Genomic DNA, 13,001 nt, shown 5'->3' on the forward strand with positions numbered 1-13,001 from the left:
AATTTTCTTTTTGTTCGTATTACTTTTAGATTGATTGGTTTGTTACCGATTTAAAACATAGTTAAGAAAGTGATGGTGGCCACTAGCTAACTTCTTCTTCCGAGGATTAATCGACAGTGTTAATCATTTTATTGACATAATAATGTGTTAATTAAACCTAATTCTAATTTAGGGTTTGTAGTTTTTTTGATGAATTTTTGATGCAAATGGAGATCAACGTAGGAGAAGACAAGATAATTATAGTCAAATTTAATTTGACTTTGTAGGTGGCAAATAAGAAAAAATAGAATAAAAAGTGTAATTATTTCAAAAAAATATTGATGAGGTGGCAAATAGGAAAATTGAGGGTGGCAAATATGTGGAACCATCATGTTAAGGTTCCATTGAACCGAATTTCATTCTAAAGATCCAGTAATTAACCCAGCCGGTTGGTAAAATAAAGGTCTTTCATCTCTACGCTTGTTTTTCCAAACCCAAAACCCTAGATAGCAAAAACTGGAGTACAAATCAAACTCCAGAAGTTACCTTGACTTTTCATGGATTGGGGATTTGCACAAAAGGTTTGGGAGAAATGGGCATCGAACAGTGTAGGTTCATCAGGTGAACCATTAAAGGCAGCTTTGTTACTCAACTACGATCCAACTGGACCTTCTCGTCTCATGTCCATCATGTAAGATTAACCTAATTTTTTGCAATTGAAGAGCTTATATGTATGAAAATTGTGCTTTCTTTGATTTTTGAAAGATGCCGTGCTCAGAAAAAAGTCAAAACTGAAGTTTAACATTGGGCATTTCTGTTGGCAGAGCAGCCCAGCAAGGAATACTGGCAAAGCCAGTCGAGTTGTGTTCGTTTCTTGAATTCATTAAACTGAATAATCTCCCAGGGGAAAGCTTGTTCATTGGCTCAAATGAGTGTAAGTCCTTCTCTTTTTTTTTTCTGATCAAACAAATGAGTGTAAGTCTTGCTTGCAGCATTTGTTGATTTTTTTTACTAGTACTATACAGGTGATAGAAGTTTCCCGATGATTCTTTGATAGTTTGATTGAAATTGGATATATCATGTGTCATTGGAATGTGTTATTTCTTATGTTTTATGCTCTAGCAGTTCGTTCCAATTCATCTCAACTATCTCTTATTCTATATGACCATAAATAATTTTAGCATATTGCAATATAATGAGTTTTAGATATATTTGCAGAAAGTCTAACTTATTTTAGATTAGCTGGAAGCTAATGAGTCAGGAGTGTAGGAGCTGTAACAGTGAATAGTCTCATTGTTATAAGCACACTTTCATCATGAAAAACATGTTTCAGTTTAACTTGTTGCCACTGGTGCTTAAATGCTGTTGTAGAGGATGGAAGTGACTATTGATTGGTAAAAGAAACTCTAACACGAAGTCTGTTATCCATATTATTTGAACTCAACACTTTTGCATTACATTGAAAATGAATGGAATAATGCCAATGGCTTCATGTGGTATTTTATGTCATCCCTATGTAATAGGTATGCTGAGATTTTTTATGACTATTTCTAGTTATCCACCTTCTTCTATCCAACTTAGTGTTCGTGGATTTTAATTTTCCAGTTTCCTACTTGAAGTTGAATTTTTGAGCTTAGTCCCCTTGTTTTTGGAATAGGCGCTTGCTCTCATCTTTATGCCTGTTAATCCTTTTTCGTGAGATTGAACTGATTCAAAGTTAAATTGGAGAAAGCATATTGTGTTACTGGAGGGCGTAATGATATAAAAATGTTACTGGAGGGCGTAATTCAGAAGTTAGGGTACGAGAATGAGCGAAGCTTCTCTGTATATCTCAAGAGCATTCATAGTCAAGAGTCATGGATCAATGTCAGTATTACCAAAAATGCACCTAAAACCAACAGCAATTTTAGAATTTTTAATACTGCAATCGGTGTCATTTCACTTTGGTATTCAATGAATAATGTTAACTTTATGGAGGTGAATTTTCTGGAAATCCTAACTCCAAGCCTCAGTGTGGTGGAATTCAAGAAGTATGTCATGTTTATATTTGATGAAATCTGTACATACTTCTGCTGATTTGTCAGACCAGGGAAGTCTTATTTTATCATTCCTTGATGCAGATATAGTCACTTCAATTCATGAGACCTGGTTTTGTGCGAGGAGTCTGAATACCTCAAGACCTGCAGGTGAAGGTGCAATTGTTATGCAGACAGCATCATTTCTCTTGATTGGAATGTGAGGACTACTGATTTGTGTCTTTGTAACAATTGTGCATTCATGGAACTTGGTTTACATGAAGATTATTGTATCTTAACCGCATAGGTTGTTGATCCTCATTTCACTGGTTCAATTCTAGGTACGATGGATCAATCGGTGCAGCATCTCGTGCAATGGTGGCTGTGGATCAGTTTTCGTTGCAGTTGAGTCGAAAACATCATTAGCTTCATAGTCGAAATCACTATCTCTCATATTCATTCAGCGTAGAAACTTATTACTTGGAAGGAAGAATTACACACAGAAAGTCACCAATTCAAGGTACCCCAGTGGCAGACATCGTAGTGCAGCTCTATTCCTTTTTGGGTGGAACCTATGTTAGGAAAATCATGGATGGTGAGAGAAAGAGAGAACACTGCTGTATAAAAAAAAAGTTTGTAAAGTTTGGCGCTGAACCATCTAAGCATTACTGAAACAATTCCTGAAAGGTAAAATGCCAGTCTGCAGAAATGTGGTCAATATCACGAAGAATTTCCCCCATTTGTTGGATGGGCTGCAAATTTGTGAATGTAGGGAACGTGTGAGGAAATGATTTCAGCCTTGTTATTATTCTGTTTAGTTTGTAAGCTAAAGAAATCAGTCTGCATTCCCTCATTTGTTGCTGTCTTGCTGATTTATTTGCCAACCTCATGGTCCTTGATTGGTTTCAGATCGAAACATGAAATCCTCATCCTGCCCAGTTTTTACCTTTCTTGTTCTTGCAGAACAGTAAATCAAAGTTATTAGAGCGTCCACAGTGGTGCGAGTATAACTAAAGACCAAAGACTAAAAAAAAAGATCAAATTTGGGTTTAGTCCGTCCTGTGGCGTAGCGGGTGACGAGTAAATTTGGTCGTGCGTTGATATAAAGTCCGCTTCATCGTCCAGCGTAGATAAAGATTACGCCTGACATGGGGCGTTGATAAAGATAACGCCTGGTATGGGGCGTTGATAAAGATAACGCCTGGTATGGGGCGTGAACTATAGCAACGCCTGGTGTGTGGGACGGAGATTATACGTTCGTCCGGATTCAAAAAAAAAAAATAAAAAAAAATGGGGAACTCCCCAAGCAAAGTTTTCAAAACTAGTTAATGGTGGGATCATGACTATATCAACGCCCCATCGAGGCGGACATTATACCAACGCCCCATCCAGGCGGACATTATACCAACGCCCCATCCAGGCGGACATTATACCAACGCCATGCATCAGGCGTTAACTTTACGAACGCGCGGCTACATGCGGACATTATACCAACGCCCGTCGGGTAGGCGGACATTATATAAACGCCCGACTATATTTGGATTTGGTCTTGATCGCCGACCAAATTTGATCTGGGTTTTACTCTTTGATCAAATTTTGATCGATGGTCCGACCCACTACGCCAGCCCACTCGACACCAAATTTGGGTTTAGTCGTCCACTGCAGTTGCTCTTAGGAGATATGCCAGTGGGTTCTAAACTATATAGGTCACAACTTTGTCTACCTTTTTGTTTCTGGTCCGGCACCTGGCTGCCCATAAAACAATTTCACAATTTATTGATACTGGTCATACTCTTTTCAGGGAGAGTCAAACACTTTGTAAATACTGACATACTTCAGAAATCCTTCAACATTCTGTGGGATTTTCTTGTGTTAATGCATTAATCTTCTTTAGATTCTCGCATTTAATGCCTTAATTAATTTAGTATGCAAACATTGATATTATCTATTTTTTCTTTACCTATAAAACCCTGATTCTTTTTTTATTCCTATTTTTTCTCTTCTTGGATTTTTCGCATCAGAATTTCAACGGAGAAGAAGAAAAGAAAAAAACAGGAGCTAACATCATGTCTAGACACTTTCCAGAAGAAACCATAGTTCACATCTTTTCAAGGTTACCAGTAAAGAGTATCAAACGCTTCAATTGTGTATGTATGCCATGGCTCAAGTTATTTTCTGACCCTAAATTTGTTATGTTGTGTCTTAAACATGCTCTGAGAAACAGCAATTTTAAAATTCTTGCAAGTGATCTCAAGAGGTTTTACTCTGTTGTTTTTGGTTTGCCTTTATCCTTTTCCATAGGATCATCATCATCTTCATCGTTGTCATTGTCTATGCCCATGTCACCAATATTTGATAGTGCTACTAAGGTAAATCTCCCTTTTGGGACTGGTAAATATGGAATTAATCTTTTGGGTACATGCAATGGTTTGCTTAGCTTTCTGGGTACTCAGGATACAGTTTGTTTTTGGAATCCAACAACAAATGAAATGAGTATAAAAGAGTACCTTCAGCCTCAATTGAGCGTCCTGAAGGTTTAGGGATGATCCGCTCCCTCAGATATGGGTTTGGTCATGATTCGGAGAATGATGTTTACAAAATGGTAAGACTTGTGGACTTTTGTGATTATGGGTGTACTGTTAAGGTTCTTACTTTGGGCACAGAAGAATGGCGGTTAAAATCACATGTTCCTTATGGATTTCAGCATGGACATCTATATGGAGTACTCGTTAATGAAGCTGTTCACTGGTTTGCAAACCCCTTTCGATGACGGGGTTAGAATTGTACTGTCTTTCGATGTTAAGAGTGAGATGTTCAAGGAGGTGCCACAACCTCAAAACTTGAATGAGCTGAACCATATCACGTTGCGTGAATTCGGTCGGAAACTCTGTCTAATTGATCATGATTGCCACACTGTTAGTGTCACTTTCTGGATTATGAATGAGTACGGGAGAAGTGAATCTTGGACTAAGCAAATCATCATTTCCCTGCAGACAGTTATTCCATCATTTAAGTATGTGATACCGGTTCAGCGTTTCAGAAATGGTGAGATTATACTAGAAATCGACAATGGAACTTTGATCTTGTATAACCCGAAGGAAGAACATTCCAGAGTTCTAAATATCCGCCAATTTAATAAACACTTTGAAGTAACGACTTACATAGAGAGTCTAGTTTCACCTAAGCAAATAACTCTGGTGAAGCAAGACCAAGCAGCGATGGTGATTGAAACTAAAGGAGAAGCTTAAGAAGATGGTCACAAAATTAATAAGAGGTCAGTATCTTATACATGTTCTTTCTTATCGGCAATGCTCGATAACTCATACTAATCCATATTTGTATCTCAGTTGTATCTCAGGGCAAATGCTGGTTTGAGTTTGAGCAAGCAACGGAAAGCGAGAAGGGTGGATGGTAGAAAGAGGGAGAGGTAAAAGATTATGAATTTACTTCTTTTACTTTGATGCAGCGTTATCTGTGAATTTCTTTCGAGTGCCAGACGTTTAGAACACTTTTTATAACGGGAGTAGTTGTGGACGTATTAGTTTGTTATTTGTCTGAATCTATATTCTGATTAGTTTTGTTTTGATTCTATGGATCATACTTCCTTTTGTGATTTTTATTTGCTTATGATTTTGTCAAAAGTAGTTAGACATGCGTGGTTTAGTCAAATAAAATCCATTTAAATGATGCCACAGATGTTCTGACATTGTCTTGTCTTACGATACCATATAGCAAGATCAATGGTTCGACGACCTTGCCACTATGATTTTCTTCATAGTAACCTACCATTAATGTTTGTCTAAACCCAGCTGCGACCGATGTTATAGATGTACAAAATCAGTCTCGAGTCTGACTTCAGATGTTAAGAATAACCAACCTCCAAGTATCGGTCTCTGTAAGCAGAGCAGCGTAATAGCGTCCCTAGTACTTCCCCATCTAATAAATTTCCAGTAGTATTGTTTTCGTCTTAATGTAAAGAACTGAGTCCTCGAGATAGTTTTAGGATTTGAGATTAGTTTGTTATGGATGCAAATAGTCTGATTAGTGACCAGTTACAAATGTAACATCACCTGGGTTGGTTGAATCTGCTCCAACATATATATTAGTCTTCGTCATGGATAACGATGAAGATTTACCATGGTAATTGGCTGAGAGCTTAATGGTTTCTGCGTGAACCCTTAAGAATCTACTCTCTATATCACCAGGGAAGGCTATCCCATAATTCCGTAGGGACTAGACAGGGAGGAATGTAGCTTGACTATGGAAATAGGATCTCCACTGATTATGCTATAAGTCGATATTTTACCAGTTGGAGGTAGAACCAACATTCCCATTTCTGGTCTAGCGAAGTATGTTTAACGGAAGATTAGCACATTTGGAATGTAAGTGAGATAGTTTTTGAAAGCAAGACACATGGGAAAAGGGGATAATCGTATTTGCCTATGTCAATAGATATTTAGGAGGAAGGAAGATTCGAAACGTTGGAGACTGAAGAAATAAACGAATGTGGTTCCTGCATAGGAAACTGGCCTGCTAAATAGTTGAACCTTTTTCACTAATTGTCCTCTTCAAATCTGACTCTTCTATTGACTGAATTAGCTTACGAAGTAAGTAGAAGTTTCCTACTAGTAGTTCTCTCCAAACTGGACATTTATACTAGACAACATAAATAAAAGGTATTCATCTTTTGTTTAGTAGTCATTCTTTGCGGTATTCTTCAACCTTCTAATTTTGACATAGATGAATATGCATGTGCCTTCATTATGTAAACAGAACATAGAAATCCTTAAGATATAAAACACCATACCTTGGGTTATGGAATAAGAAAATATTGACAAGTATAAATACTAATTGTTGCTAATTAGTATGAGATACTCGGCAATGTAATAGAATGTCTAGTAGTTGGATACTAACTATTTCTAAAACTTTGAGGTTTGGCAGTCTTTCGGTTAGAATTTTATTATTTTCCGATAAAAGCTCGATAGTAGACTAAGACTAAGTTCTTAGGGGGGGAGCTTTGAATTTCGCTTTAAACTGTACTCACATCCTCCATGGACAAATCTCATTGTTTGAAATGCACATGAAGGAAAATGTTAAATAGGAAAAAAATCTATCCTATTTAAGATTATCGTCTTACACAGGTTGCTACAAAAATCTATGCTCGCACTTTTGAGAATTCGATTTTTCCTTCCAATTAAATTTATTCTAACACAAAACATACACGTACATTGAAATTACAATTGTGGAAATCCTATAAAGTCTAACAAGGAATTTGCTATAATTTCTGTAAATCTTAAAGGCTGGGTCATGGATTAACACGAGCGTATAATTTGGCTTCTAAGTCGAGAAGAGCTTTAGGAAAGGCTTCCTTAACTCATTGAGACCGATCTGTTTGCACCAAGCTTATCGTTGTTATGTGCATGTCTCCTGTTGCAGCACTTATACATAGTTCGATTGATGTAGTGCATCCCGTCTAGCAATTTTCCCAAGGTTGATCTCGTGAAAGCTTTTGTTTTAGCAAGTTTACCTTTGTGAATCTTTTCTAGATAAAACATCAACACCGTAGGAGTTTCTTTGACACCCTTTCATTCATTCAATTAGCCGACTGAGTGATCCAAATATTATCAACAATATGCAAAGATTAATCAACCTTGTTTATAACCACATAATAGTATTGGTACACAATATTAGAAGAATTCTCCGAGAAACTTACATAAGTGCTTACAAATAGAAGTTATACAAAGTGAACGGAACTTCCAATATTCCTGAAAATGATTTTTTTTTTCCAAGTTTTCATGTATCGGATGTTTCGGCTAGTGTCAGTCCTTGGGGAGGCAAAGGAAGCCTCTTATAAACTTGTCCTCTAACATGTTAGTCTTCATTGCTGTCGGTCCTTCGGGCCTCCTCAAATTTGGGCCACAAAGTTAGATTTCTTATAGGTGCTAGAAAAATTCTCGCAAAAGATGTTAACTAGAGCTTCTTATAAACTTGTCCTCTAAAATGCCAGTCTCCGTTGCTGTTAGCCTGATAGATGAAAACATGGCTCTGCGGACGTGTACTCGCAATATTTTTACTGTAGTTAGATTCTGCGATAACTATTTAATTATTAAAGAAAGTAATGATCGGGCAGTACATGATGCAATGCATGGAGTAGTAACTGTGGTATTGTATTTGTTCTTTTCTTTTCAATGATAAATGCTATTTTTAGCTTACAATTTTGCTTTCTGAATTTGCAGTTGCTGTATATATACTGTGCCGTATTCATTGCTTACCTATGACATATATTGGCGATCTGTACTATGAAGGGCATCATTGTTTTCAGAAAATCTACATTTTCTTCCCCGAGGCATTACCTTTTCGATAATCTCAACGCGGATATGTATGTATTTTACATAAACTAGGCCGAATCTGTAATTTAGTCGCTACTATCTATACCAGCCATTTTTCATCCTTAACTTGAAATGTAGTCATCGTAATAAATGCTTCGTAATTTACATGCTACCGTATTTATTATATTACCAGAAATCAGTTTATTTACTTATACGGATTAATCTATCACTGTATGCCTGTTGTTTATCATAAGCTACTCCTTTCATGTGATGAGCCATTCCTTCAAGTTGAGGTTGTGGTATATCTGAAAGGGGGCTTACATGGCTATTCAGGTCCAGGCTTTGATTTCAATTTTGGAGTGTTGAATTTTGATTCCCAGATGGTAAACTCAAATTATCATGGCAGCTGGTTCTCTAATAGGTACGTGGTTACGCCAAACCTGGCTGTAGGTGATTGTCCAATTGCAAGGACTAATGCGATGTTTACATAGCGAATGTGCATTTCATTCACAAATCTAGTTTTTTCTTTTGACTGGAAAATCATGCCGTTTTAAATATGATTGTTTCAGTAGAAGGGTGTTCTTTACTTATCTGTTTTTAATACTACAGTAATTTGGTACGAACGAGGTCTGGTACATGGTTCAAGATGTCAGTGGGAACTATGATCTCAGACAGGTGGCATATGTCCAGTGAGGAAAATCGATCTCTAATTACCTTTTGTAGTAATTTTCTCATTCAATTCAGTGTAATAATATTACTCAGTTTGTTCACCATACCTGTGACGCTCTAGCTGTTCCTTCTTGATTATCGGTATGTGTGGCAGCTAGTTGGATGGAACTTCATAAACTCAAGAATGGGCTTCTGATGAAAAGTGTTCAAGTTACATGATACACAAGTCAGTTGATAGCCCCTGGAGATCACCTGGATCGTTGTAACCTGGCTTACATGAAAATTTGTTTCGAATCGTCTCCAAGGGGCACACTTCGGCTCAAAGGTGATTGCTAACTCTTCCTTTTAGACAAATCAATTATGAACAGAGAATAAAGATTTAGATAGCTCTGCATATGATACAAGCAACATTTATAAGGTCCTAGCCCTCGGTGATGATACTATTTGGGTAGTTTTTTTTTTTTTTTTTTTTTCAAGTTTTTATGGCTGTACTTGTGGAAATTGGCGGACGTATGAAACATGAAATTGGTATGTGCAACACTGAATTGGTACCACCATCTAAAGATTGTCATCCTGTTCTTTCGCCCTTCCCTGTTTAAGTCTCTCTCTGATGTTTTTCTTTTCTTGATGCTTGCTGGCCCTACCCTGTCTTTTAGGTTTTTTGTGATGTTTTTTTTCTTTAATGGTTCTCCTTTTTCTTTTTGATCTGATGATCTGTAGGCTGTAGCTTTATCTTTTTTATTCTGTTCTGTTTATGTGGTAGTCAAGGAAAGTTTTTCAAACTTTTAACTTCCAGCTTCATTGAATTCACTGCTTAAGTGTCTTGTGTCGTTAGTGACTTGCCGAAAAACGGGTGGAGGAGTTTATGGTTTCATCTTTATAATTTTTTCAATGTTCTAATATTAGTACAATAATGTCTTCGTGAATTTATATACTTTAGCTGTTTGTCACAATACTTCAGTTGTTTGTCACAGTGTCCATTTTGCATGAATAGTTAATATGAGAAGAATCTACCTTTTTTCCTTTTTCTTTTTGGTGACTGTTTTCAGTTTATGGAACTCGTGTAGTATTGTGTGATGAAAGTGAATGCGCAACAATGAACTAAAATCAGCCCTATGATCCTATCATTTATACATATGCTGCTTCAGTTTTCCAGCAGTAAGCTAATCTATTGAAGTGTCTCCAACTCTATGCAATCGATATTCTTGTTATTGGCTTATTGCAAAGATGTTTGATTCAGCTAGGCAGATCTGAATTTAAAAATATTTTACGAATTGCTCCACAGCGAGTTATAAAAGTGATAATTTTTCAATTCTGTAACTTACTGAGGTTTCATATTTCCTTGCAGCGGAGGTTGTGAGTTGACTGTAAAAGGAGAATGACTGTTACTAGACATGTCTCGTCCTGGGCACTGGGCGGCAATGCACTTCCAGTAACTTTCTTGTCTTTAAACCATTTATTTTTTTGTTAAATGAAATTTCCGACTTATTGAAAAGGAAATTTTATTCAGATTATCACTGTGAATTTGCAGGATCATGTTTAACTGTTACTAGCTAATGCAGTCTAGCTATTAAAATCTGGAGATCAACAAAGATTTTGAGGATTGTGTTGTATTGACTGCTGGTACTTTAGGAAGTTGGTATCAGTTTTCTGTCAATGAAAAGGATTCATATCCAGTCCTTTCAGTTCCCAATTGCCAGTGCCTAAGAGGTTAAAAACATATGTAAACTTCTCTATTCCAGTTTTCTTCATGGTACAAGCAAGAGACTTGTTCAGAGATTCAGAATCCATAATGAATCCATAATAACACTTATACTATTATGACTTCCCTAGTATCAAAAAACATTGTCTGAAAATAACAATTGGAGTCGTTATTTGTTTATTCTTAAATTGTAACGACTGTAACCGACCATTATAAATTTATAGGAGAGTCATCATGGTCGATATCTATATACCAAGACGATTTTTATTGGGAATGTTGGGTTTTTGAATTCGTAAAATCATTTCATTGAATCGAAAAGGCATACATCTACCTTAGAATAACATTATAGGAAAAGAAATAACACAAATCATTACACATCTACCTTAGAATAACATTATAGGAAAAGAAATAACACAAATCATTACACATCTACCTTAGAATAACATTATAAGAAAAGAAATAACACAAATCATTACATTGCGCTCAAACAATTAATCATATACGTCGAAGAAAAACAAACTAAATGGTTGAGATTTACTTCCGAGAAAAACCATTTTTCCTCCGGTTTAATCGGATCTTGTTCATTATTGTATTTGTCTTATCCTGGTAATCCTTCTCTTTCTCTTGTCAGATTTCTCGGTATTGTATTTTTACGGTATGTTTTGGTTACTTTGTATTCTCTTATTTTCAATCTTAAACTCATTGTAACTTCGAAATTTCATTAATGAAAAGGTTTCTTGTTATCAAAAAAAAAATCATATACGTTGAATGGATATGTACTTTCTTCCAAGATACGATAGCAATCCTCGTGCCAATTTTTTTTCCCATGGTTAGTTTCATATTGGTGGATAGCCGCCAACCACCGGAAAAACAAATCAATTATAAGTTAGCATCATTCAAGAAAAGAAATATAAAACTATGTCCCAGAAGGATATGTCTCAGCTATGGGTCGACTGATCCACATGATTTAGATGGTTTAAATTGCTTAAAATGCCCGTTTCACCATATTTTCTTTATTGGAAAAGGTACTCCCAACTAGCTCAAACCTAAACTAAGTTTCAGCTTTTTTGATGAATGACTTATTGATTGACATACTTACTCTTATCAATTTTCCTTTCGTGGGATGAGCTTCCAATACGGTTTTCATTTCATCTTTCAAAACTTTGCATTCTTTAAATACCTCCTCGAATCTATTCTTAATGAGCCGAAGCGTCCTTCTATTATGATTTCCGTCTAATAACCCAAATATCGTAAATATACGGTTCCACTGAGCATCAAATGTTTGATCCATGTTAAGGTAAATGTCTTGGGTATCGTTGTGGTTAGTATGAGTATTAGTACGCTCTATCATAGTCGTGCTTCGCGTTAGAGCAATGCTCGGTTGAACCCATAGGTTTTGCTATCTCAAACTTGTTGTCAATATTAAATGAACAAAATGATATCTTGATTTCTAGTCTACTGAGTCATGTCTCGGACTAAGTTAGAATTTGGTAGTTGAGTATTAGACATCACCCTCGAAGAATGAAGATCGACGAAGATATTTGGAGAAATTCATTAATCAGGTATGTGGAGACTGAACCATTTTATTTTACTCATTATCTTACCATTCGTATGTCTTATAGTAGATTTGTCACAAAAAAGAAATTTCGAGTCAAGCTTGTCTTGTCAAACATCTCGAAATATGATTCAACATGGATGTCCAAAGATCCTTAAAAATATTAGTTCGAAACAATTTATTGTTCTAGAATTAATTTATGGGTCAAATGAAAATTGCCCAAGTAAATGATTTTATCATTTGGGAATGTTTCAAACATGAAAAGAGAGAAATACATAACTTCTGTTATTTTGACTCAGGGGAAGTTGGTGAACCACCTCACAAACCATAGATATCTGAGTTTTATAAATACAGGAAAGGTTGGCGAACCTATTTTGCAAACCGCAAGTTCAGTTGGGGACAGTTCACGAACCGTTGAGAACTGAAATTTTCATGTTGGTGTAAAAGGCTTACAGTTGGTGAACCCGGTTCACGAATCGTGCCCATCTGAGTTCTCGATCTGAGTACGGTTGGCGAACCCGGTTCATGAACCGTAACGCCCTGACTCGTAAACTTACAATACGGTTCACGAACCGTTTCACCAACGGTCCCAATAGATTTTAGAAGATGCTCAAAGACTTATTTTTTAAATATATTTAGCATTGCTATGACTCTCATAAACACCTTTACGACATCATTGATCACTAAAACACTTGTGTGTGTGCATCATGATTAAATTCTGAAGTGTTTAAATGAATATCAAATTGCTTATA

At 36.3% G+C, this 13,001-nt stretch overlaps 1 protein-coding gene and 1 long non-coding RNA gene across 11 annotated transcripts; both read left to right on the forward strand.

The window, feature by feature from the left end:
* The first annotated feature begins 405 nt into the window (after positions 1-405).
* Positions 406-2,847, forward strand: LOC113335476. Of its 2 annotated transcripts, none has more exons than XM_026581515.1 (4): positions 406-670; positions 804-913; positions 2,100-2,214; positions 2,336-2,847. In XM_026581515.1, exons 1-4 carry the CDS (start codon positions 537-539, stop codon positions 2,418-2,420), a joined length of 444 nt encoding a protein of 147 aa, XP_026437300.1. In that variant the 5' UTR covers positions 406-536; the 3' UTR covers positions 2,421-2,847. The 2 variants fall into 2 exon arrangements, with proteins under 2 accessions (XP_026437300.1, XP_026437302.1); XM_026581517.1 differs by having other exon boundaries at positions 2,100-2,165.
* A 944-nt stretch (positions 2,848-3,791) lies between these two features.
* Positions 3,792-10,945, forward strand: LOC113335435. Of its 9 annotated transcripts, none has more exons than XR_003353338.1 (7): positions 3,792-5,268; positions 5,342-5,421; positions 8,231-8,744; positions 8,933-9,045; positions 9,147-9,317; positions 10,341-10,424; positions 10,524-10,945. It is a non-coding gene; the product is annotated as an uncharacterized LOC113335435 (long non-coding RNA). The 9 variants fall into 9 exon arrangements; XR_003353336.1 differs by having other exon boundaries at positions 8,933-9,012; XR_003353342.1 differs by having other exon boundaries at positions 8,231-8,373; positions 8,578-8,744; positions 8,933-9,317.
* The last annotated feature ends 2,056 nt before the right edge of the window (positions 10,946-13,001 follow it).

This window comes from Papaver somniferum, unplaced genomic scaffold (assembly GCF_003573695.1).
Source record: "Papaver somniferum cultivar HN1 unplaced genomic scaffold, ASM357369v1 unplaced-scaffold_148, whole genome shotgun sequence".
NCBI lineage: Eukaryota > Viridiplantae > Streptophyta > Magnoliopsida > Ranunculales > Papaveraceae > Papaver > Papaver somniferum.